Genomic DNA, 25,936 nt, shown 5'->3' on the forward strand with positions numbered 1-25,936 from the left:
AGGAGGCTTGGGTTGCCAACCTTCCCGTGCACCCTGGCTGATCCTGGCCTCCGCTCAAGGCTACAAAGTTTTAATTATAGAAGATAAATAAATCCTAAATATCTGCTTTCAGCCAGCCCTGGCTTCTGCTCAAGAAGGCACTAGGGGAAAAAAAAAAAAAAAAAAAAAAAAAAAAAAAAAAGGCAAAAAAGGAGGGGCTGAGAGCTTGGGTCACCAGGGGCTGTAGCCAGCCTGCAAACAGCCATCAGCCCCTCACCTAGGTTGGCCAGACACCCCAAAGGGGACCCCCACCCTGAAGGAGGTGAGGCCAGCCTGAAAACAGCCCTCAGCCCCTCACCCAGGCTGGCCAGGCACCACAGCAGGACCCCAATCCTGATCCCGGACACCCTTCAAGGCAAACCAGCCGGCCCCCACCCATGCACCAGGTCTCTATCTATACAAATAAAAGGGTAATATGCGAATTAGACTGAGAAACCTTCCAGAAGACCTTCCAGAGATTCTTCTGGACAAAGCCATGGTGGCGGGGCCAAGGTAGAGGCAGTTAGAGGCCAAGAAAGGAGAGCAGTTGTGGGTGATCAGGCCAAGATGGGATGGCAGTTGTGGGTGATCAAGCTGGTGGGGGGCAGAGCCGTTGGGGGTAAGCAGACCAGCAGAGGGGCCAGTTGGGGGCGAGCAGGTCATCAGTGGGGGTCAGTTAGAGGTGATCAGGACAACAGGGGGATAGTTTGGAGTGAGCAGGCCAGCAGGGGGGCAGTTGGAGATAAGCACACCGGCACAGGGGACAGTTGGGGGTGATCAGGCTGGTGGGGGAGGGGACATTTGAGGATGAGCAGGCCGGCAGCAGAGGGCAGTTGAGGGTGAGCAGGCCAGCAGGCAGAGTGGTTAGGGACAATCAGGCAGGCAGGCAGACGGGGGTTAGGAGCCAGCAGTCCCAGATTGCGAGAGGGATGTCCAACTGCCAGTTTAGACCCGATCCCTGTAAGCTGGCAGTAGGACATCCTTTGAATGGTCCCAGATTGGAGAAGGTGCAGGCCAGGCTGAGGAACACACACACACACACACACACACACACACATACATACACACACGGTGCATGAATTTCGTGTACCGAGCCACTAGTAGTAACATAACCAGAGAATCTTACATGGAATAGCGAGAAAGAAGGGGACATCTGTCGCCTTGCCCTGGTCTTCAAAGGCCCTGGTAGGCTCAGCCCTGCCCAAGGTTCTGGTGTGGCCGGCCAGCCCCGCAGGACTTGGTGCCCAGCAATTCCACCAGCCTGCCCCCTGCTGCTCCCACCACCTTAATCTCAACGTCCCTGCCACCTCGGCCCCACATCCATCCTCTGACCTGAGGGCAGGAGACTCCAATCAAATCATGTCCTACTTGTATGTTGGCACAGGTCACAGGAGCTGGCTTCTCTTTATGCAAAGTCCCCTTGTTCTGATTCCCTCGTAATGAACACAAAACAATACCGTACTCACTGAGCTCCAAGACTCATTGTTTTCATGTTTTAGCATCTCTGAACCAGGGCGCCTTCTACAACCACTGACGTCCTGAGTTGGGTGAAATGCCTGGTAATAGTTGACACATATTAAGTACCTCATGCCAGGCATACTTCTGGGTACTTTACATGAATTTACTCACTGAATCCTCATAACAACCCTGGTGGTAAGGACTGATATTAAGATTTTAGAGACAACGAGACTGAGGCGCCAGGACCAGGACTGGTGAGGGGCGGGATCAGGAACTCGCCAGCTGTGCTCCCGGCATGCTTCTCACCGGCTCTCCCTTCAGGGCCCATGAAGTTGCTGCCAACAGGCTCCATGAGTGCCAGGCTGGTGTCCCTCCCCCAGCCCCAGGGTTCATCAGAGTGTCCTGGCAGGGTCCCTCTGGCCTCCAGCAGCCTCTCTGTTAACCTAGCACACTATACATATGTTGTCATCTGCCATGTGTACCAGGATGTGACCGTGGTTGGCAGATACAGCACTCGACCGCCTCTCTCAAGCATGTCAGCAATCCTGGAGACAGGAGCGCTGTTTTTGCTCTGGGGCACCCAGCGTTTTGCATGAGCCCTGCATGGGCTCCGGCCCCTGCCTCCTCCACCTGTTCCCTCACTAGGGACCTGCCCCCAGGGCACCAGGCTCCGAGCTCTTCCCCAGACAACCAAAGATATCAGATGGCTCCCAAACGTGGACTCAGGAGGCTGACTGCAGCCTGAACCACCCCTTCCCCCCCCAACCCCCAGCCCAGCCAGTTCCCAGTTGTCATCTGTAGCACAGGTGAGCTGCGTGCCCTTTGGTGTCTGGGCCTCCAGGGCCAGCCATTGGATGACCCCCTAGCCCTATCCCACACCTCGCCCCACTGGACCCAGTTTTGGAAAAACAAACTGGGACATCAAAAACACCCCGCATTCCAAATCAAGGGAAACCCCCAGAGCCCCCAGCAGTCTCTGGAAGATCCTCTCCCGCCCCCTGCAGAAGGTTCCAGATCGCGGAGGCCTCAGCCCGGGGCTGGCTTTCCAGATGGGATAACAGTCACCCACCTGCCTCTGCCCACAGCAGGTCCGTTCCTGCCAGCTCCCTGAAGGCCACGCAGACTGCCACCGGAACCAGCCTTCAGGCCTGCGGGCCGCCTCATGCATGGGTGGACATTAGTGTCTGCTTTTTTGCTGCTAGGCATTCTGGAGGGACTTGCTAAAGCAGGTTCTGCTAAACACACACACACACACACACACACACACACACACACACACACTCACGCACGTTCTCCTTCCTTCCGCTCTCTCCAAGGCTCTTAAAATACTCCCAAGAGCAATTAAGCTTTGGTAGCTAATGACTTAATTGTGAGCTAATACCGTATCTTCCCATCGCCTCACCAGGTGGGAGCAGGGGGTGGAAGGCTGATTCACACTCTGCAATCAGACTGTGGGAGGGTCCCGGGAGTGTAGCAGGAGGCCTGGACAGTCCACGTGGGACAGGGGCCGGGTCCCTCATTTTGTGTGGCCAGAGCAGGGCTGGAGCCTTAACCAGGGATTATAATTACATGCAAAAATCCAAAAAGCAACCCGTGAAGGAGACCAACCCAGGCCCTCCCCATTCACCTGGGGAAGCCTGGAGCTCAGGGGGCTGAGACATTTCCAAAGGTCACACAGCTTCTCGCCCAGGCCAGAGGCCTTCCTGACGCCAGACCCCGGGGGGGCTCGTGTGGGTGCGGGGAGGACCCTCACGTCACTCTCCCTGATCCTACCCCCGCTCTCCTCCTCATCCCAGTGTGGAAGCACCAAGCTCTCCAGGGATACGACAGAGTAATGGAGTTTGGAAGTGTCCAGTATAAACTGCCAAGAAGGATAGTGCAAGCAAATGTGTGAGGGAGTATATGCAAATTTTTCCATGCTCTGTACGTCTCCTGGGGCCACTGGGCGGCAGGAGCGGTGCTCCAGGGAACCTGTCTCTGTGGCCCCAGCCTTCCAGTTTCCAGTCCATCTCTTTCTCAAGTGTGTCTGTCACCATTTCTGTGGCAAGCCTAATGGCCAGAGACTCCTAGGGATCACTTACTTTCTCTTTCCCATGCCTGCCCCCACCCCAACCCCCCTTCACTCTGCTCAGCACTTTCCAATTCCACCTGCGATGTTGCACCCAGCTGAGGGCTGGGCTGGGCTGGGCTGGGCTGGGCTGGGCTGGGGCAGGAGGCAGAGAGTGCAGGGCAGCAGGAAGAAGCCATGGGGGGCCGAACCCGAGGCCGTGGCTTAGCCAAAACGTGCTCCAGGTGCCAGGTCAGCTGCCAGAGGAGGCTGGGCATCTCAGGGGTTCCCAGGAGAGGCCTGAGTCTAATCCAGGCTGAGCCTCGGGGCTGTGCTGGGAAAGTCCGGCTGAGGAAGGTCCGGGCTGGCATCTGGAAGCCGGGGGTCTGGGAAGGACCAGTGCTACCTGGTCCCGCCGTTGGGAAGAGGTGGGCGAGGCCTCCCACACAATGAATGGGGTTGGCAAGGCCACCTGTGCAACGGACCTTGCTCAGAGGGATGAGGACTGTGGTCCCCACAATACCAAAAATACCCTACAACCCTTTCTCCACCCCTGCACTCTGAGTGGGACAAAGATTAACACCAGAGGGCAAAACCAGGGCGCAGGAGCGCCACTCGTTGGTGCGGACGAGCCTGCGTCGGGGCGGGAGGCAATAGATTAGGACCTAAACCAACAGCGTGCGGGTTCCTAAGTGGTTATTCCATCACGCCCTGCGTGTTTGACTGTACTCATTATATTTTAATATGATTATGTCCAATCCAGTAGACTGGAGCAGATTTGTTCAGATGTGATAATTAGTTCCTACATGCTTATTACTCTTGGTGGCAGTGTTGGCAGGAGCTCCGAGGACGGCGAGGAGTGGAGCCCCCGAGTTCCTCGTGTTCCTTGGCTGTGACGGGGGTGGGGGGCTGCGTTGGGTCTGGGGTAGCCGTGCTGCCCTGAGACACATGGCAGACAAGCCTGAGACTCCAGCACAGCGACCTTGCGCCCTGAGCCCCAACCAGGAACCCTGGGGTAACCAACTTCCTCCCCACCCTGGCTGGCCATTCTTGCCCCTCTTCATCTTAGGTAAGACTCTGTCCACTACCCCGTCCAGAGGGCAATAGTCTCCACATTCACCACATTGCCCCCCAGCACCTGGTACAGGGATGCCGGTAGCCATACATTCACCATTTCTAGACAACCGTCCCCTGGGCACAGGAGAAGGGGCCCGCACATGTCATGACCAGCTTCCTGGAAAATACACGCTTGCCAGTCCTCCTCCCAACCCACCTAGGCCTCCTCCAGCTCAGAACCTCCCACGAGGATGATAACTTCCTCAGCCAACCATACTGGATGGGCCTCCAGGAGTTCAAATGCCCTACATCCCTTCAGGGTAACCTCGGTGGCTTGGCAGACCCCAACTCCTTCAGATTGGAAGCAACATCCCCAGCTATACCTGGCTTTCCCTGACTGGCACCCTGTGGTGCACAGGGCAAGGCATTTGTGGATCATCTTGAGCTCAGGGCTCCTGTCTGGATCTCCTCCGGTCACCCTCCGAGGCTGGGTTTGGGGAGCACTGTTTACCTCTCTTGGTCTGACAGCAGAGAACTGGGTCCCAGAGACCACACTTCTTCCCCAACTCGGAGTCATCCAGGGGTCCTATTTCCCAGCATTCCCAGGGCGGGTATGCAGATCAGGTGCTCATTGTCCCGCTAACCTTCCTGGCCCTCGATTTGCATGAAGACCCAACCAGGGAGCAGCTTGGGGAAAAGAGGGCAAGATGCAGCCGATGCATACCGTTTCAGACACAACCAACATTCCACACAGCTTTGCTCCAACCCAGGATGGACTAACATCCTGACCTGGCCCTCATCCCACAGGCAGCACCACCTGTCGCACCGCCCACAGGCCCATGCTTGCTTCTCACTAGGGAGGGGCTGCCTGAGCGGCTCCTTCATCCCCTGGGCATGGTGCAGAGAAGGGCAGATTCCCCACTCACGTGACACCTGAGTTCCCTCTTAAACGCAGGAAGGCAGCAAGGGCGACAGCGCTTGGAGCTGAGGGCTCACCTATTTGTGGGGACCCCTGGGCATGGAAACCTGGCGGGTCCTCACGGTGCCTTCCTTTCTGCCCAGCACCTCTGAGTCTGAGTCCTTGAGCCGACAAAAACCCAGCCCCCGCCTTCTCGCCGAGGGCCGCCAACATGGTGTTCAGGCGTTTAGTAGAGGTTGGCCAGGCGGCCTACGTCTCCTTTGGGCCTCATGCCGGGACACTGGTCACGATCATAGATGTAATCGATCAGAACAGGGCTTTGGTTGATGGACCTTGCACTCAAGTAAAGAGACAGGCTATGCCTTTCAAATGCGTGCAGCTCACTGACTTCTTCCTGACATTCCCACACAGTGCCCGCCAGCAGTATGTTCCACAAGCCTGGGAGAAGGCGGATATCAATACAAAATGGGCAGCCACAAGATGGGCCAAGAAGATTGAAGCCAGAGAAAAGAAAGCCAAGATGACAGATTTTGATCATTACAAAGTACTAAAGGCAAAGAAAATGAGGGACCGAATGATCAAGCTTGAAGTTAGGAAGCTTCAAAAGGCAGCTCTCCGGAAACTTCTCCCCAAAAAGCACCTGATGCTAAAGGTGCCGCTGCAGCAGCTGCTGCGAAAGTTCCAGCAAAAAAGGTGACCCCTGCAGGCAAGCAGGCTCCAGCCCAGAAGGGTCCCGCCCAGAAACCCGCAGGCCAGAAGGCAGTGCCTCCGCCAGCTCAAAGGGTCCGAAAGCCCCAGCCCAGAAGCACCTGCTGCTCCCAAGGCATCTGGCAAGAAAGCATGAGAACATGAGGGACTGCTATAAATGGATCATAAAGGTTCTTTTTAACACACACACACACAGACACTCACACACACACACATTCACACACACACACACTCACACACACACACTCACACACACACACTCACACACACTCATACACACACACTCACACACACTTACACACACACATTCACACACACTCACACACACTCACACACACACACACACACTCACACACACTCATACACACACACACACTTACACACACACATTCACACACACTCACACACACTCACACACACACTCACACACACACACTCACACACACACACACTCACACACACACTCACACACACACACACACACACACTCACATACACAAACAAAAAACAAAAACAAACAACAACAAAAAACAGCCCCCAAAGCAATCCTGACTGGTTTTCATTCTTATCCTTAACCCTTTGTGTAAATTTTTACCTTTTTATCCTGTTGCTTGCTTTTTTTAACCCTTCTGTTTTTAACTTACCTTGTTGGCTTTAACTTTGAAACCAATCTCATTGACGTCATCTTATCTTTCTCATCATTCTTTATTTCTGCACATTTAATTGTTCAGAGTTTGCATTTCTATCCTATTCCCTTTCCTCTTCACTCCCTCATTTTTCCTTCAATCTCAAGTTGCAGTTTTTCTACTTTCTACCATTGCTGCATCATTACAAGCATGTGCCCCCACACACTCCCCCCACTCCACACACACACACACACACACACACACCCTCCCCCCGCCCGTGGTCTCCTTCATCTGCTTCTCTTTCTTACTTTTCCGAGGAGCCAGCAGAAAGCCGAACCCTACTGCAGGGATAGCCAGGCCTCACACAGGTGAGCTGGGGACCTTCCTCCCTCCGTCCTGTCCTTCCAGGGCTGGCTCTCCAGGCAGCCGCCCCCTCCAGAGACCCAGGAAACTGCTCCTGGGACAGGGGGCACTGTGGCCTCCCTACAGGACACAGGCTGCTCTGCAGGAAGGCCTTGCACCCCACATCCCAGGCCACCTGGGCACAGGAGAAGGGGGATGTACATTTTATAATCAGCTTCCTGGAAAATACACACATCCCAGGTGTCCCCTCCTGCCAAATGGGGGAGGGTCTGGCTTTCTGACCCCGAGGAGGAGCCTCTGAGACAGGCTGAGTCCCAGGAAGGCGGCAGAGAGACGCCAACACCAGCCCCCAAGGTGTGACAACTTCCAGACTGAGACCCCTTAAAGATACTTCTGAAGTAAAAATTGCCAGTTATAAAAAAACGTCACAGAGAACATAGTCAATAATCTTAATAATCTATAATAACAAAAGCATAATATGCTAATTAGACCAGACGGCCTTCAGGACGACCTTCTGGATGAAGCTGTGGTAGCAGCTGCAGCAGGCGGGCAGGGGGGGCCAATCCCCCTGCATGAATTTTGTGCATCGGGCCTCTAGGATTATAATAACTACATATGGTGTCAAATGGGCACTAGACTTAAGGTCTATAAATGTCTAATCACTGCCGTACACCTGAAACGAATGTAATTCTGCATGTCACTGTGACGGACAGAAAAGCTGCCCCGTCCATCTTCCAGTGCATGAGACGCCTCCTATGGCAGAGGCCCCGCTTCAGTGCCAACATCCGGGGCTTTCACATACTTAAACTATTTTAAAGTTTAAATTCCTGGGACTAGAGACCAAAACTTCCAGGGCCCTGACCTGGTGGCACCTGTAAGTTGTGAGGGTGGATTTTAGATGGGTAAACCCCACCCATCGTGCCTCCGAACCACGGGCCCTGCAAACATCAAAATGTGGTGGAGAACAGGATTGCTTCATCCCTCCCTTCTCAGCTTCCACCCTGGTCACTGAGGCCCATGCACGATGAGCTATAGATTGAGGGGGGGCTGAGGCTGCACCCATTCTGAGGGCTTGCTCCTGGAGAGAAGATTTAATCAACTCTCTGCCTCATGTTTTGATCAACTCTCCAGCCCAGCCTCACCGGCCTGACCCCTCTACCAGCACCTCCGTTGCTGCAGGACCTCGACAGAGAGCACTTGCTGCGTGTCTATCACACCCGCACAGCGTCCCAGAGGAACCTCTTGTTCGGTTCCTGCCGGGGAGGATGGCTCTCAAGCCATAGGTGCCCCTGAGGAAGCGTTCTTGGGTGTGAGCTGTGGTGTAGCTCCAGGCCCTCCTGGAGAGCTAAAAATGTCGATTGGAGAGAAACATCGACCAGCTGCCTCCTCCACACCCCCTGCTGGGGATGTACCCGCAACCAATGTAACATGCCCCTGACCAGAATCGAACCTGGGACCTTTCAGTCCGCAGACCGACGCTCTACCACTGAACCAAACCGGTTTCGGCTGTTATCACTATTATTGTCGCTCACTTTGATTCAGCGCTTCCTGTTGCCACATCCCATGCGGCACTTTGCAGACGGTCCTTAGCACCTCCTCTCCCCTCACAGCCCCCAGGCAGCAGGAGGGGTTCCTGTCCACTGGCAGATCAGGAAATTGGGATTGAAAAGGTTGCAGGTTGTGGGTGATGGTGGACACCCACAAGTTGGCAGAGCCGGACTTGAACCCAGGCCCGGCTATCCACAGAGTCCAAAGCCTGAGCTTGCCCCTGTCCCTCTCAGCCCAGCGAGATGGCCCTGCTGGGTCTGAGGAAGAGGTTCCGTCATTGCACTGCCATCCTCCTCTTTCCACGGTGCCTCCAAAGAAGCCAAACATGTCGAGGACCCCAGCCGAGAAGGAGCAGAGGGCTCAGACCAAGCATGGGCTGCTGCCCCAGCTGGGGCTTCTCTGTTGGCTGTGCTGGCACCCCAGCTTAGCCTGGGAAACCAGGAGGGGTTTTCTGCTATTTTCTTCCAGAAAGTGAAGGAAAGCCCCAGGCTGGCAGGTGATGAGGCCCAGACTTGAGCCCACTTACCTCGGGGCTGACTGGAAGAGCCCCACCCGGCTGAGGCCCAGAGGGGTGTGGGCCCCGCCCAGCCTGGCCCGACAGGCTCTTGGCCCATCTGATGCCTGCCAGGTTCCTACTTGAAACACCTCCGGCCTGACCTTCCCAGGCCAGGCTCCACAGAGTGGGCAGGGCGGGTCAGGGCAGTTCTGCTGTGACCACTGGCTGTACTTACCCCCCTAGGAGCGGTTTCTTAGGAACCCCTGTGCCAACCTCAAATGGTCTTGGTTCTGGGAACAGTGACCAGTGACCGTGTGCCCTGACCCCTGTTTGCTCTTATTCAGAATCTAAGCTGCTGGAGCCCATCACCCACAGTGGGAAGGGCCTGTTGTGGGCACCACTCTTGCCCAAGCCTCTGTCTTCCCCACCTGGACGGTTGCAGCAGCTGGTTTCCACTCTTGCCAGTCTCCACAGAGCCAGAGCCATCGTTTGCAAGCATAGAACAGATCCCATGATGCCTTGCTTAAAATCCTCCTGTGATTTCTCATCATCCGTGGGATGAAACCCCACTGCTGCACCGTGCTCTGAGGCCCTGTGAGCTCTCGTTGCCGCCCTCTAGCTGTCGCCCTCCTCTCTGACGGCCTGCTCTCTGGTCCCCACTCCCTACTCCCTGCCTTTCCAGCTCACCACACTCTCCTGCCTCCGCACGGGTCTGCCTGACGCTCCCCCTGGAGCGTTCCTGCCCAAACCCATTCACATCTGGCTTCTCCTTATCATTCGGGTCTCACTCAGCTCCATGTCACCTCCTAAGGACTCTCCCCAGTCCCTCAGGTGAAGTGCCCCCACCACATACACACTCTTCTGTCCTATTCCATCCCATCAGAGCATCTGTCGCTCTCTGAGATTATCTGATCGCTTTGTTTGCTATATCTGGGAGTTCTACTTCTAATAATTACAGAGTAGCTCATATTAAACCAACGCTCATACAAGTAGCAGCCATAAATTCTGGGCATTATATTGTATAAAGACAGTGCCCAAAAGGCCCTGGAAGGGGCCCAACAGCGGGAAGGAACTGAAGGGGAGTTAGTATTGGGACGTTAGAAAGGCTCCAGGCGAATCCCCCCTTTTGTGGTTTTACCTGAAGGCAGCTCCCTCCCCACGCTCACCCCCGTCAGTGACCAATGAGGCTAGAAATTGGAGTCTTACTGTCGAGAAGACAGAATTGAGAGCATCCCCAGCAGCCAGGAAGTATGAGGAACAGAAAGGATCACAGAAGGGGAGACCCCAATATCATAATTCTGCCAAACTTCCAGTCGACTCCCAGGGTGAGACTCGAGCAGCCCCGGAACCCTCAGAAGACTGAGCGGACACTTCAGCTGCTGTTCAGCCAAGGAAACTTCCTGCTAAGCAAACGCACCAACCAACAAATCAATACGCTCTGCAGATGAGCAGAATAGAACCCAGGTCTCTACGACATTGCATGTCCACAGTGCAGGGCGCACTTCGGAATCACTGGGTGTACAAGCAAACGGGAAAATGGGATCCACGCTCGAGAGAAAGGGAAACTGAAGGACTCCAGCCTCAGGTGGATTCGGGTTTTAGAATTAGCTCAAATCATAAGAGATCTCTTTGCTAAGGTTTTTTGTCTTCCACTGAAGCGAGTGAGCTAAGAGCAGGAATCTTATGGGTCTGTGCCTTGCTCGCTCCCCAGCAACCAAAACAGCAAAGGGTGCATAGAAAGCACCCAAAAATATGACTGTGTTGCAGAGCAGAATTGTATTTTCTCCTCCTTATCTTCTCTCTTAGAACCCGAGGCCCCTCCTAGAGGAACTGAACACTGACAGAGAGCAGAGTAATCGTGTTCTCTTTTGAGCAGAGGGCACGGTTTTACGCTCATGAATCAGCAGTGGCTATTACAGACAACTGACTTTGATCTCTAATTATTGCCAAAAAGGAAGCATGGAGAGCGGCTACGTTGAAAGCCAATGTCATCATTTTTCACAAACGCTTGTCATCGCTGAACTGCCTCAGAGTAAAAATGGTGTGTGTGAAGTCAGCTCATTGCGGACCCAGGTGTTGAATCTGCGGCCGGTTTATATCAGAGGAAATGATGGTGTCTACAGTGAGACATAACGGCTTCTATCAAGAGGTTGTTGACTGTGGTAGTTGTTTCCACTATTTCTATGTGGCAGTTCCTTTTGCCGTGACCAGAGTTTGGGGAGCTCTTAGACCAGGGCCTGGCCTCCACATGGGACCCCTAATTCTCCAGGAGGACTTCCACAGTCCTGCTCCCAGGTGGGCTGGCGTTCAGAATGCGTGACAGCCCTCAGGGGGCAGGCACTGCCCGGTCCAGTAGGTGCCAGTGGAACACTGACCCTTTGGGAGAGGCGCCAGCTCCGAGGGCCGGGCCTGGCAGTAGCCACATCCTGAGTGGTGTTCTGTGCAGGAAGGTGTCCTGGTCACCTCCTCGGGGTTCAGGAGAGGATTTCAGGGCCACCTCCAGCTCCACCAACTGTTCAAGCATATGGGGTTGTACCCAACCCGCAGCCCAGGGACGCTGCCCTCCAGGCGCTTGTCAAGGAGAATTAGCTCAAAATGCATTGCTCGGCGCTCACACAGTTGGGAAAACAACCACCCATCGAATTACGTCAATCCATCTTTCTCAATGATGACTTTTAAGCCGTGATGAGAAGTGGGGGCCCCTCCCCCTTCAAGTCAATCTTATGAGGAACCCAGTACACAAATTAGAGGAATAAGGTTGAGGGCTTGGGGTACATAACCCCTTAGTGCACCCCTGGCCTTCACCATCCCCCCAACTCACACACCTTAGACACCGCAGCAGCTCTGACACCACACCATGGAATCACTCCGCAAGAAATGGATTCAAAGAAAGGCAGCCCATCATAGATAACCTAGTCTCTGATTAAGACTGAGTCAGACCTTCAGCTCTATCCCCCTACCCAACGCCCTTCCTTGAGGAACATTCTGAGAGGTTCCTCAATGGCAAGGAGTTTGCTAGTTTGCCCTAGCAAACTCCTTGCCCTGGGCACAGTAGGGACGTTGGGACGCTGTTGCAGCAGCCATGTCCTCTCCGTGAGGACCTGGGGGAGGCTTCTCCCTGCCTGCAGTCCCAGGAATAGCTGCACCTTTTCCGAGAGAGTTGCTTTGCTTCTATTGCAAGGATGCTGCGTCTGCAATGTGTTGGCTGAGAGAAAGCTCAGGACAGCTCAGAGCTCCACCTCTAGCAAATGACAGTGTCTGATGTCATGAATTGTGTGCCCTAACTTCCTTCCTGGATCCACACTTGCTTGTCTTATTGTCTTTGTCCACTGAACTTCATTGATTTATGACTGGCAGTGGCATAGGCACCGGTGCAAACCGCCTTGCATCTCCTGGGGACAATGTGGGGATTTACTAGGATACATGGCTCTCCAAAGTTGGCCACTTTATGATCGACTTCAGCAGGCACCAGTTCTCACATCAGCAGCATCGCTGTCTTTTAAAACCAGAAAACCACTTGGCCAGGCCAAAGAGACGATGCTGATGAACTTACCAGATTGCATTCCCTGTTACACAGGGATCTTGCTAGCTGTGTGTGCCCTGCAGCCCTGCCGAGGGGAGGCGGGAAAGGAATAAACCCATCGCTGTCTGAATCAGAACACTGTTCCTCTCCCCGCGCTCCCCGTGGACTCTGTCGGCTTTGAGGGGACAAAGGAAAGGAGAGGGAGGATTGAGGGTTTGGGACAGCATTGGACCTTAGGTGGCTGACATGTCTGCTGGTATCATTTCATTCTCTCCAAATCCGTGACTGGAAGGGAGAAAGCAACCTGCACCATCAAATAGTCTTTAAAATGCGGGTCATCTTCCTCACAACTCCTCACTCAAAGGGCAGTCTGAGTGTCCCAAGGTCGGAAAGTGGGTTAACTGGGGTCCCAACAAAAGCAGTGCATCCACAGGGAGCAGGGCCTCAAATTTCCGGGTGCACTGATGGTGAACTTGAGCTCGGGGAGCCTATTCCAGGGAACTACCTAGAAACAGGCTGGAGAACACCTCCCAGAGGGACCAAGGAGGTCTCCCACGCTGGCCCTGGGTTTCTCAGTTCACCTGGCCCACACAGGGAAGGCTGAGGGTCCCCATGATCGGGGCCCAGTGCCCCCAGGACTTGGAGACTGTGCTTGTGGTCCTGGATGCTCAGGGTTGAATCCGCAGTGCCCCCAAGGGTACAGTGGCAGAGACAAAAGAACACTTTCAGCCTTCTTTTGGGTAACATTCTGAGCTTTTCTCGTCCACTTTTTCTTAGGCCAAAGCATCTCCAGCTTCCAGTGAATTGAAGGTCTAGCAGCTGGTCTCCGAGCAGCTAATCAGGCTGACAAACCAAGGAGGGTGTTGCTCAGAATCACAAAAGCCCCCGTCAGGGGGGTGGCATCAGGGTCAACAACTGCAGCCCAGCACCTGGTTCAGAAGGCCCGGGAAGCCCCTTCCATCCGGGGGTCACTCCGGAGCGTCTCTCCCTGCATCGGAGAAAGCGCCATCCTCCGCTCCCCGCCGGGGGGCAGCGGAGAAGGCTCGGGAGGCTGGGCTGCCCAGTGCCTGGCGCCTCGGGGATGGGCCAATCCGGAAAACAGGCTCAGCTGAGCCAAGGAAAATCTGGCACCTTCTCTGGTTCTCAAACGGCAGAGTAGGAAACAGGCCTGAGGTTACGGCAGAAAGAACTCAGGGAAGCTCATTTGCAACTGCTTTCCAGAGCTCGGACACCGGGTCCCAGGACTGGACGGTGAGGGAGGGAGCCTCGGGGGGTAAACTCTGGAGAAAAGCAAGGCCAAGGAACACTGCCCTCAGCGGGATCTGCCTGCAGGGGGCAGCCTCCCTCCCCTGGGCCCCGGACTTGCAGCCTGGAGAGCGGTGGCCTCAGCCTGGGGAGAGGCCGGGTGCTCCGGGCACTTGGCATGCGCCGCCCTCTGGGCTGTGGAGGATTCCAGGAGCCACTCGGGCCTCCCGTTGACAGAGTCACTTTTCATCTTCCCTGCCTTCAGGCACAGGCAGACGCGCACACGGGGCAAAAATCAGTTAATCACTATGCACATTTTACAATAAATTTTAACAATTTAAGAGTCTGGTACGGCTTTATTATAGTTTTTATTTCACCACACTAATTCAGTGCGTAATAACCTGCCAGACACAGAATTCGTTTGACATATGCTCCGAGCCCCAAGATAATGGAATATGCAGAAGACAAACCTTGGGTCCCACCCAGCAAGGCACTCCCTCTTCCCCCGGGGGACAGGGAGGGGAGCGGCTCTCCAGTTGCTGGAAGCGGAGTGCACTCTCCCGGCCCCAGCCTGGGCTCGACAGCAGGTCCCTGTGACTGTCTCCAGGGCTGGGGGAGGGCTGTCATGGCCCAGGCTGTGGTTCACAACAGCCTGACTGCCAGGATTAGTCTCAGAGCACAGCCTGCCCCACCGCATTCTTTGGATCTTTGGTGGCTGGGGGGGGCAGCTGGCCATCTCCACCTCATTTGGGCCTCACCTTTGGGAAATGAGAGCAGCTAAAGGGAAAGCTCCTAGGAGCAGGTTCCCTTTGCTCCCTCCCTGTCTCCACCGCCAACAGCGCTTCCCTGCAGTGTCCCCGGAGCGTGGCTCCCTGACCAGCAGCCTCTGTGTCACCTGGGAGGCTGTTAGAGATGCAAACTCTTGGCTCCATCTCAGTCCCACTGAATCTGAAATTCTAAGGTGGGGCCCAGGGAATCTGGGTCTTCACAAACCCTCCGGGGATTTGGATGCTTGCTGAAATCTTAGAAATGCTCAAATCCAAGGGAGAACTCTGTAAATGCCTGCTGAAGCTGCAACCAAGCCCCCGAGGCCTGGGGCTCAGCTCTGCCGCTGCGGGCTCTTCCCCAACGGGAAGGCTTGGGCCTCGCTGTCCTCGTTTGGAAAATAAGGACAACAGGCCCCTGCAGCCCTGACATCGTGGGACAGATGGCTGAAATCAAGTCCAGCGGATCCCACAGTGCTCTTCCCTTCAGGGAGAGGCCCGATTGGATCACATCCTGTGGGAGAGCCCCCACGGGATGTGTGGTTGCTAAGGGCCATTCGGCTTTGAAACAAAGGAGAATGATGACACGGAGAGGGGTCCATGGCCAGAAAAAGTTAGAGGGAGAATCCAAGTTAGTGGTTGAGTGTGTGCGTGTGTGTGTGTGTGCGTGCATGTGTGTGCATATATGTGCAGTATGAGAATTTATCTAGGTTCTTGCTTCTTTTTCTTTCCCCTCCCCTTTATTTCTCCCCTCTCTCTCTTGACTACCTATTTCACCAAGAGCATGACTCCGTCTCTGCCATTCTACTGAGAAATAAACCAAACCCTTCTTTGGGTTTTGTAACTTTCACTGCCTACCACCCTCTCCTTCCCATGAGAATGGACCTTCTAGAAATAGAGGTCTCAACTCAGAGCCATCACTTCAAAGCTCCAAGTCTATTCTTGTCCTCCCACAATGTGGCTTCTGCCTCCATCACTCCAGGAAACTGGGCCAGCTGCCTCCCACTTCCCAAGTCCGAGGGGCACTCCCCGGCCCCCGCCTTGCTCGGTCCCTCTGGCATTTAACACACCATCCTCTGCAGGTTCCACCTTCTGACTGTCCACAATCAGACTTCAAATGATACTAAATAACTGCCACACCTTGCCCATTTTTATCTTTAGTTCCTAATTTTATATTTCATTGCCTAAACACATATGGGTATATGCCATCCAGAATATGTTATAGAAATAGCCAAGGTATAGTCTATCTAATTTTTTCAGTGGCTCTTAAATAATGCCCCCCCCCCAAAAAAAATACTCTTTGAGAATTAAATTCCAGAAAACATGTTTCCTTGAGGAACTAGCATATCATCTCACAAGCAATGAAACTCAAAAAGTAATTCCCAGAAAGCTTGAAATAGGGAAATTGATCATGTCAGCCCTTGTGGAGAGTACTAACTAGAAATAGCCACAAAGGGAGAGCCTGCAGTGTGAATTATGTCCCACTTCTTGCTCTGGATGCTGGTGAGTGTGTTCAGTTTATAAAAGGTATGGATCCATGTAATCATGATATAAAAAATTCCAGGATGGTTACATTTTTAAAGGAATTGCCTTTTACTGACCAGGAAGTTGGGATCAGATGGGTGGCTCAATTATATTCTTATACACCTGTTGACCTTTATTTACGCATTTTATTTTTTCTGGCCTTGCTCTTCTATTCTAAATTGTATTTTCTTTAGTACAGAATTTTTATGCTTGCTTTACAATTATATTTTTTATATCCCTAATACATCTGAAATGGTTTATGGAAGTAGAAAAGGTAGAAATAAATAGATATTCTTTCAAGTAGATAAAGTCTATTTTTTGTGTCTACATCCTTCTTGCCTGGCATATAGTAGTTATTTAATTAATATTGAAAGAAAGAAACGTTTATCTGTAGAGGAAAAGAGAAAAATGGGGTAAAAGCAATGGAGCACTTACGAGTCAAGAACAGGTTATTTTTAAGATGAGAGCCATGTGAGCAGGTGCCCAAGGAGGTGGAAGAAACCAGGAGAAAGGGATTAAGTTGAAAGTGGGGAGGGTGATTTATGATTCTTGTTCCCAGGAGAGGAGAGGAGATGGAGTACAGGAAGGGGGTAAATTGTCTTAAACAGAAGAGATACTCTTCCTCGGCTCTGCAATTGGCTTCACCTCCTCTCTTTAACCTGTAAATAGTTGTATTGCCTTAAAATCCAGTCCTTCGTTTTCTCCATCCATAACTCACCTTCTGGTGATCTCATCTGAAACAGCTTTAAACACCAAGTGTGCTCTGATGGCTCCTATGACTCTGTATCCAGCCCAGATCTCTGCTATAAACTCAGGACTGCCTACTCACCATCTCTGCCGGAATGCTCAAACCCTTCTTGAAGTTAACAGGAGGAACACTGAATTCCTCATCCTTTCCAAACCTGCTCCACCCCCAGTCACCCCCATTGGAGGCCAAAGAAGCTTGAGTCATCCTTGACTCATCTCTTTCTCTCACACAACTATCCAATCCATCAGCAAATTCTGTTGCCTTCCTCCAAAAGGAAGGAAGGAAGGAAGGAAGGAAGGAAGGAAGGGAGGGAGGGAGGGAGGGAGGGAGGGAGGGAGGGAGGAAGGAAGGAAGGAAGGGAGGGAGGAGAAAATTTTTAAAAATCCGGATTCCTAGCACTTTTCACACCTCCACTGTCCCCCCTGGTCTAGCCATATACTCTCACACTGGGGGGTTTTATGTACCTCCTAACTGGCCTTCTTGCTTCCACCATTGACACCTACAACCTTTCCTCAGCACAGTAGTTAGAAGAACCATTTTTAAACCTCTCTCCTGTGTTCCCAACTGTACTTGTCTCTTGCTGGTCATAGCCTCTACCCCTATCCCAGGGGCGCACCGTCTACTCCCGGCCCCCTGCTCCGGAGCAGAGCTGTTGTCACTCTCGGGCCGGAACCCCCAGCCTGGAGCCAAGGACATCCTAGTGAATATTAGGTGGCAGTAGTGGTATTTGTTGTTATTATTATCATTATTTTGATACATATTTATTAAATCAATGACTTCCCCCAATAGTAGTGGCTATAAACAGACAGACTTATTGGTTAATTGATTGATATATTGATTGAGTTGTTCTACGCAGCAGAGAGACAGGGAACGTGCCTCCTTCCAACTAGAGCTGTTTTCTCTCTCCAGAGCCTCTTCTCCTCAGAGCATGAGGACGGGAAAGCAGCTCGTGGCCGGGGAAGGCAGTGGTCACCTGGACTCTCCTCGGCAGCCAGCCGGGCCTCAGGGGCGCTCCAGGAGCCCACAGGCACCTGGCGCAGGTCCTTGCGCAGGAGCTGTTTTTTGTTACATTTCTCAAGAGGATATATTTTAGTCCGAATGTATTACAGTCATGGGACTCTTTGATCTGTCTGGCTCAGTTGTATTTCTTAAATGAATTGAGGGAGAAGTGGTTTCGCTTAGTCATTAAAAATCACCTATGTTGAAGGTTAAATGTCCACAGACCTTCCTGTGTAGATGTTTTCTGCAGTCTCAGCCCCACCCTGGGTCCTGTGCCAGCCATCGGGAGGGGCTCATGGCACGGAGGAGGTGGCCCCTGCCCCAGAGAAGTCAGGGTCCAGGGCCCGTGAAGGAGCCATTGGACCTGTTTAAATGGTTCCACCCTCCCCGTTAAGGTTTACTTAACACAAGGCAGATGCAAATGGAAGAGGGAAACGTTATTTTGGGTCCTCTGTGTGCACAGACGTTAGCTAAATTACTCCATTTAGTCCTGACAACTTCACCACATTACAGATGAAGAAACTGAGGCTCAAGAGATGATTAGGTAACCGGCGTGGGCCACACCCAAGCACGGGGAACTGAGAGGCCAGCGAAGACCTGACCTTCCCCCACGGCCATGCCCTTCCCACTCCAACACCCTGGTGATGGGAGCACCGCCAAGGCCTCGGAAAGAACACCCGAAACCACAAAGCCACCACGTCGCCGGGTCTAAGCCGACTCCATTAGGATCTGCTTACAGCTCCCTGAGAGCCAGCAGCCATCCAGTAAATTAAAAACAAAACACATACATACATCATTAAGCTGCAAAGGAAAATGGACACAGAGGAGCCGTCTACTCCTTTCCTCACTGTCCCCAGATCCCACCAGGCCAAGGACGTGGTCACACAACAGTGACATCACTCGGCCTCTCCCTGCCCGGGCAGGGGCTCTGTGAAGCCCCGTTTCTCTGGGCGGAAGGAGGCGTTGACTCTTGAGCAATAGCACCTGGAGAGGCAGGGGCCCAGGACGGTCGGTTCCCCAGAGGGTTGGGGACAAGAGCTCTCTAGAGAGGAGCTCCCGGGTTGGGCCCTCCACCTATGAGCTCAGGTCACCCTGCTTCCAGGACCACAGTCCTACTCACATCCCAACCCCAGGCGTGAGCCGGACCGCACTGAGCCAGCCACAGACCAGCCGGGAAGCAAAGCTGGAGGAGCGCACCCCGCCCAGAATGCCGCCTCCCACAGGCCTCCTCTCCTCATTCTGCTTCCCTCTTCCTGCCTCCCCGTGGCTCCTGCCCCCAGGCTGCCTCCCTGGGAGCCTATCCCGGAGTCCACCGATGGGCACGGTGGTTAGGAATCCCAGCATGCTGCGCCTAGTCCCCGACCCGGAGCCACAGCTGAGAGTTCATTATTCTGAGACTTGGAATCGCACGGAACCCGTGGCATCTGGGAGGCAGACATGCTGGCTTCCGGGACATTCATCAGAGAAAGTTCCCAGCCTTATGCTAGCTGGGGGGTTGGAAAGGGTTCCGCTGCACACACCGTCACTACTGTTTGTGTAAACAGCTCAGGATCCGCTGGCAGTAACTTTAGGGGGAAACCCCCGCTCCTGTGAGCTGTGTTTTGGCTCAGATCCCGCTCAAAGCTCGAACGGCAATGCTCATCGCCCACCGTGTTTGAAAGCCCCTGGGAAAGTCGGTCAAAGTGCTTTCCCTCCCAAGCCACTCTCCTGGGGGGCCAGGGGGCAGGCTGGAAGCCTCCTCTCAGGGCACACGGACCCTCGCTCTGGGCCATGGGGACTGCCACTCGGGCGATGAAAATGGCTCCGCTGCCTCCGCCAGGCCTGGCTTTCAAGGACATCTGTGAAGTCGTGTCAAGCTGACTGAGGGGAGACCTCTCCTTCGGGTGAGACTCGAGGGGAGCATTTCCCCAGGAGGAAGCCGTGGGGGCAAACACAAATCAAAGAAGGGTTTGCAGAGAGATGTTCTCTGGGCTCCAGTACAATTTGCAAAATGCGATGTAAAAAAAAAAAGAAGAAGAAGAAGAAGATAAATCTCTCCCTCTCTGCCAGGCTAGAGCAGATTCCTGAATAAAAACAACTCTTTGCAACAGAACCTCAGACTCGCCTGGAAGTGAGTTTCCTCAAAAGGCACGGGGAAAGGGGCAGGGATTCCTGAAATCCTGCAGCAAGCCTGTCACCGAGCAGCCTTCAGAGGACAGGGGAGGGGAGCTGGGGGACAGGAGCTCCTGCCGGGACAACGCACGGCACGGAGAGAAAGTTGTACGCAGCGAGTTTCCCAATAAGGGGCACAGCCGCACAGCCATCTTCAGACCGACCGAGAGGCAGCTCATTGATTCCAGGAGCCAGTCAAGTCAGGGTTATGCCCTTTTCATTCTAGCCTGAGGGAAGGGACCCGGCCAGGAGGGAATGGGGTGGCATGATCCCAGCTTGAAGGAACATCTTTCCTGGCTCCTCCAAGCCCCGGGGCAGCCAGGACCGAAGCGAACACATTGGGAGCTCCCTCCAGACCCCCGGCCCCTCCCCTTCCTCGGAAACCCATGAAAACTTGATTTGTCTCAACTAAACACAAGCTGGGAGGTTGGCGAGGAGGCAGAGGGGAAGAGGGGAAGGAAGGGGGGCCAGGCAGCATCCATGCAGTCGGTTGTACTATTGATTTCGAGCCACAGAAGCCCCAGAGTGCCATCGATAAGGATCATACCTCCTGCTGATCTCGGGGGAAATTCTCCAAGATCCATGGCTGGGAGTTAAGGAGAATCTCTGAGCCTTCGGGAAGGAGCAGAGAGAGCACTGCAGCTCCTCAGAATGATGGACCAGGGCGAGCTTTAATTAACAGGGTCTGGTGCCTCTTCTTTTTTGGTAACTGAGCAGATTTAAAGGGCTAGAGTCCCAATTCGGAGGGTGCCGGTGCTGCTCTTGCTGCTGCCGTGGCTGCTGCTGGAACAGCGTCCTGCAGCCCTCCCTTCGGCAGGGAGACGGAGCTGTGAAGGTGGAAAAGTGCAGGCGGGAAGGTCGTGGCTGCACAGTCGGAATCAGAACCACAGGGCGTCCGTGGTTCCCCGTGCTGCCTCCTGGGGCAGCGAGAAAGGCGGCCTCCTTGGGCGCGAGCAGCTTCGGGGACACCCTCCCCAGACTTGGAACTGATGGACGGCGCCCCAGGACAGAGTGGTCTCTGCTGTGCTCCTCTCCTGGGAGCACCGCTGGGTGACAGCCACCATGTAAGCTGCATGCACACGTGCCTCCCCTTAAACACACACGTCACGTCTGCCCATGTACCTACCTACTTACCCATGTACCTACCTACTTACGCGTGTACACAGACATATGCTTGTCCATGTGCACCTACATGCCTGTCCACGCACATACACATGCCCACCTTCCAAACACCCAGATGCAAAGTTGCGTGACCTGCAGCCAGCCAGACGCCCTCCCCAGGCGCCTGTGTGTGACAGGTGGAGCGCCGAGAGGAATGGCTGTGACAGAGCCGGCCAGGAGGGAGCACACACGTGTGACCCTTCCCTCCCGAGCCTGGATGGTCTCGTTAGAACAGCAGCTTTACGCTAAACGGCAACGCTCTCAACAGAAAGAGGAAGCAAAGGTCAACCCACAGACCTCAGAAAGCTTGTTCTGAGCTTAACCAAGTCTTGGCTCCTGGGGACAGACACCACAGAGGCGTGCAAAATCATCCCCAAGGGCCTCGGAGTGAGCCAGGGATGGAGTGGGGCACACACTCACCGGATCCAGCCTCTGCTCTGAGAGGCAGGGGCCTGCGTGCAACCCACGCAGACTGACCAAGGTCACAGAGAGCCCTTTCCAGCTGACCCGAGGCAAAGTCACCGAGCAATGCCGTCTGTCCCCACCTTCCCCGCAAAGCTCTTTGTGCCCACTTTCCCCTTGCCTGGCATCTCCCTCCCCCCTCCGATGCCAGAGTCCTCACATCCACTGGCAATAAAAACCTTGTCAGCGGAGAATCTGCCATCGCCCATTGAGACATCAGCTTAGTGTAATTTCCTGTCTCCTTCTCCCGGAGAGGCGTGCGTATGGCACCCTCTCCCACTTCAGAAAGTGCGTAAGGACAGCGGTGAGCTGGGGGCTGGCTGAGGGGGAGATGTGTGCCTGACACAACGCGTTCCCAGACTCCCCGCCCCAGCGCCCCCCCTCCCCCGCCCCCCGCTCCTCATGGGCATCTCCCAGGAAGGTGGACTCTGGGGTCCGGAGAGGCTGGCCTGGCAGAGACGGCAAAGAACCACTGGACAAGGAAGCATCTGGAGGCAAATTCCAAGCTCTGTTCCTACTGCCTGCCCCCAAATCCTCGGGATCTCTTTTCCAGTTTCATGAATCAAGCTAAGTCAGTCCCACAACTCTCAGACTGACAAGGAAGACAACATTCACACGGGAAAGAACAACAGCCTGGCCACCTTTGCTTAGGGTAAATGGAGGTCTCTCTCCACGTTACCACAGCTGACGCCAGGATGGCCTGGAGGGCCCTGGAGAGCTGGTCCTGGGACCCTCCATGGGCCTCCATGCCCCGTAAGTCTTTCCTCCACTCTCTCTGGAGGCTCCTCAGTACAAAGAGCCATGAAGCCAGAAGCAACAGAAAGCTGGTGGCTTACTCAGCTCTGCCTCAGCCCCAGCCGAGTAAGGGAGAGGCTGACTGCCACATCCACCACCAAGAAGTGCCCTTGAGAGCGTTCAGACCTTTCCAAGGTCAAACCGAAGAGACCACACCCAGAGAGAAGCAGGGGTTCCCTGGCCTCCAGTCCAAGGTCCCCTGTCGGCACCCGTTTAATAATGACCCGCCTCTTCTGTGATTGACAAGTGGGAACGTCCAGCTCTTCATTCCTATCTGCGGGAGCTTAACTTCATTGGACTTGTACCAGATAAGCTTATCAGAATACCACTCGGGAGGCCTAATCTCCGTTTAAGGTAGGAGTGATTTGTGGGGCCTTGAAAGGAGCCTGTCCACAAATCTGCTTTTGCAACTCTGGTTATTCTCTGTGCCCCTTCCGCTGGCTTCCTGCTGGTTCAGCCAAACGGGGACTCAGAGGGAGGAATGCAGGCCAGGAGGGAGGAATGCCGCAGAGGATCGCTTTGGGACTTCCTGCTAAGACCAGCCTCACTGCACCCCTTCAACGGCCAGCACCAACTCTGCCCTGGTAATAGCGGTGCTGGAAGCTAGGTTATGACCTAGCCATGCCCTGGTCCACCCCGCACCCTCTGCCCCTCAGCATGGCAATCCTGCTAGGTTGACGGCTCCCTCAGGGGTCTGAGCATCAGCCCTCTGGGGTCCCTCCTAGGCCAGATGAGACCTCTTCTTCTCTTTCGTTTCCCCAGGGCTGGGGACAGAAGCTGTTCTGCAATTATCCATTGTTGGTTATTTCCCACTTTGCACGTCCAGTGTAACTAATTCTCTGCCTAAACGCCATCTGTTTGAAACATGGAATGTGGTTTGTTTTCCTGACTGGACAAGAATTTTCCAAATTGGAGTGTTCTAATAGTCATGATCAGGCCATAATCAGAACATTTTGGCACATGTCACATATTTTGTCATATAGATGTTAACAGATTACAAGAACTTACAAGAGAGTAAAGTTTTTAAGATCATTCGGCAGGTCGGAGCCCATTGGCACATCCTTATAGTACGGATTTGTTACTTATACCACATTTGCAAATATCAAAAAGAAAAGGAAAAAAAAAGGCTCCCAGGCTAAATTTAGATCAAAACAAAAGAATCCTAAGGCATAATTGAGGAAGTCAACCTCGAGAGACTTGAACTGAATGCCAGCCCGGCAGGGAAGAACTCTGGGTAGCGTGCACATTACCATTCTGCTTGTTATTTAGCTATGTTAGGGGCATCAGGTAAACGTTAATACATTTCACTAATATCTTGCGACTTGGGCAATGTAGGATATTAGGCAATTGGAGAGCCTAATTCATCTCTCATTTCATCCCCGCGGGGGTCTATGTTCTGAGAACAACCCATCGAGAATAAAGGACCCCTGGGCAGAGCCTGGACAAGGTGGCCTAGGCTGGGAGGTTCGAGGGAGGACCCTGGTCCTTTTCCTCCACACTGAATGCCTGATGATGAGACCTGAGCGCAAGCTGTGGTCTGACATCTGCCCAGACACAGATAGAGGGGCAGGAAGGCCTGCTCTGAGCGAGGCCCTGTCCAAAGGCGGGGTGGGAGACGCTCTCTGCAAAAACAGACAGGAAGAGCCGCACAGTGGCTCCGCATGGCCATGAACTTTCTGGCTACAGGGACCAGACCCTGCCCATTCATCTAGGTCTGGGCTCTGCCTGGTGATTAGCAACCCTCTTCCTCTTGGGAGGCTGATATAGAGAGGGGCTGCAGAAAGGCACATCACAGAGAGTAAAACTGTTCCCTCCTCTACTGCAGGGGTAAGGATGTGGGGAGAGTGGGCAAATATTTTTGCAGGCCCGGCCAGTGTGGCTCAGTGCTTGAGCGTCATCCCATGAGCCCGAAAATCACGGTTCGATTCCCGGTCAGGGTGCATGCCCGGGTTGCGGGCTCAGTCCCCCGTGTAGGGCATGCAGGAGACAACCAATCAATGATTACCTCTCATCATTGATGTTTCTCTCTCTCTCCCTCTCCTTTTGTCTCTGAAATCAACAAAAATATATATTTTTTAAAATGCGTTTGCAGTCCTTCGCATCATCCTCTTTACCTCTTTCCACTCTTCCAGGATACCACATGCAGTGGGATCCAGCGTGTGCTACCTAGAAGTCTGGCCTACGCAGTCCTTCCTCTCCATTCCCACTGCAGCTTGCTCCACTCGAGCCCTTTTATCTCTCATCTGATCTCCTGCAAGAAATTTCTAAATGAATCTCCTCCCTCCCTCCGTTCATAAATACTTCCCAGTGTCCTGCTAGGCACCAGAGATACGGTGGCAAACTGGGAAGAGGAAGCCCAGCCCTGGAGGAGCTCAGGGGCTGGCAGAAAGACAAATGTCAAACAATTGCAAAGGAGACAAGGACAAAGAACAGGACGTGCGGAGTGCCACCGCCGATTCTCATCACAGGACTGACTTACTCCAGGAGAGTCGGGGAAGGCTCCTGAAAGGATGGTGAGGCTGGGACCTGGAAGATAAGTAAGTGTTGATGTTTGATGGAGCAGAGATTGCTCTCGACCGACAGAACAGGCTCTGAGGCACCAAGCAAGAGTGGAGAATGGAAATAAGCCAACGCCAATCAAGGAGAGACCGATTCGTAGTCAGATGAAGAAGTGAGCAGAGGCTTTCGGGAGGTCTGCAGATGTCATGGTCAGGGAGAACGGAAGCTGCTACTGAGCTAAGTTGGATTGTGACATAAAAGAGCCTTCATCCATATGGGAGTGCTGAAGAATCTGCTGTACATTGAACAAGGTTTACAATTAGGTCAGTCCTTCTAAAATACAAAGCATTTGCTACCCATGGTGTCTGGAATAAAACCAAACTCCTTCATCTACCAAAAAGGCCTTTTTTTATAAGCTGCAGACCCCAATCTACCTTTTCTTACCTCTCATCTCTGGGCCTTAGCACATGCTGTTCCTCCAGCCTGGAACATCCTTCTTTGCTACCCCAGTGAACTCCTACTCATCCATCAAGGCCTTACTCAGATGTCCCATTCTCTAGAACCAACGTTTCCCCACCACCTCCTTCTCGCAGGCAGAAAGGGAACTCCTCCTCTCCTATAGCAACTTTCCCTCCCACACGACTGTCTCCCACTCTGTAAAGGTAATGGCAGGTGTCCTTTGCTTACTTCTTCTTAGTTCCTGGTATAGGGTGGGGCCACAATAAGTTCTGGTTAAAAGGAACTGAAGAATATATTTCCACATTGATAAGCTAAGTGCTATAAAATGCAAAATTTATAAAACTCAAACCTGTGACGTTTTAATAAA

General features: G+C 53.5%; 1 protein-coding gene and 1 pseudogene across 14 annotated transcripts in view; one reads left to right on the forward strand and one right to left on the reverse strand.

Moving 5' to 3' along the window:
* Positions 1 to 25,936, reverse strand: part of CALN1 (calneuron 1) — a 428,626-nt gene that overhangs the window by 399,273 nt on the left and 3,417 nt on the right. For 2 of the 13 annotated variants that reach the window (XM_084880728.1, XM_084880729.1), the window contains exon 1: positions 20,741 to 20,868. The exons of 1 other annotated variant lie outside the window; for it this stretch is intronic. Coding sequence is in view for 2 of the 12 variants with exons in the window: in XM_084880734.1 (XP_084736860.1) it covers positions 21,996 to 22,033 (38 nt within the window). In the remaining 10 variants the exon portion in view is untranslated. Of the gene's footprint in view, positions 1 to 1,484; positions 1,568 to 5,505; positions 5,623 to 17,013; positions 17,258 to 19,405; positions 19,423 to 20,740; positions 20,869 to 21,995; positions 22,101 to 25,936 lie in introns of those variants that run through there. 10 more of the 13 variants (XM_084880734.1, XM_084880736.1, XM_084880723.1 and 7 more) reach the window with 10 other exon arrangements.
* On the forward strand, positions 5,693 to 6,389 carry LOC311622112 (large ribosomal subunit protein eL14-like; annotated as a pseudogene). Its single transcript has one exon. The product of its transcript is annotated as a large ribosomal subunit protein eL14-like (transcript).

This window comes from Pipistrellus hanaki, assembly GCF_964339955.1.
Source record: "Pipistrellus hanaki genome assembly, chromosome: 4".
NCBI lineage: Eukaryota > Metazoa > Chordata > Mammalia > Chiroptera > Vespertilionidae > Pipistrellus > Pipistrellus hanaki.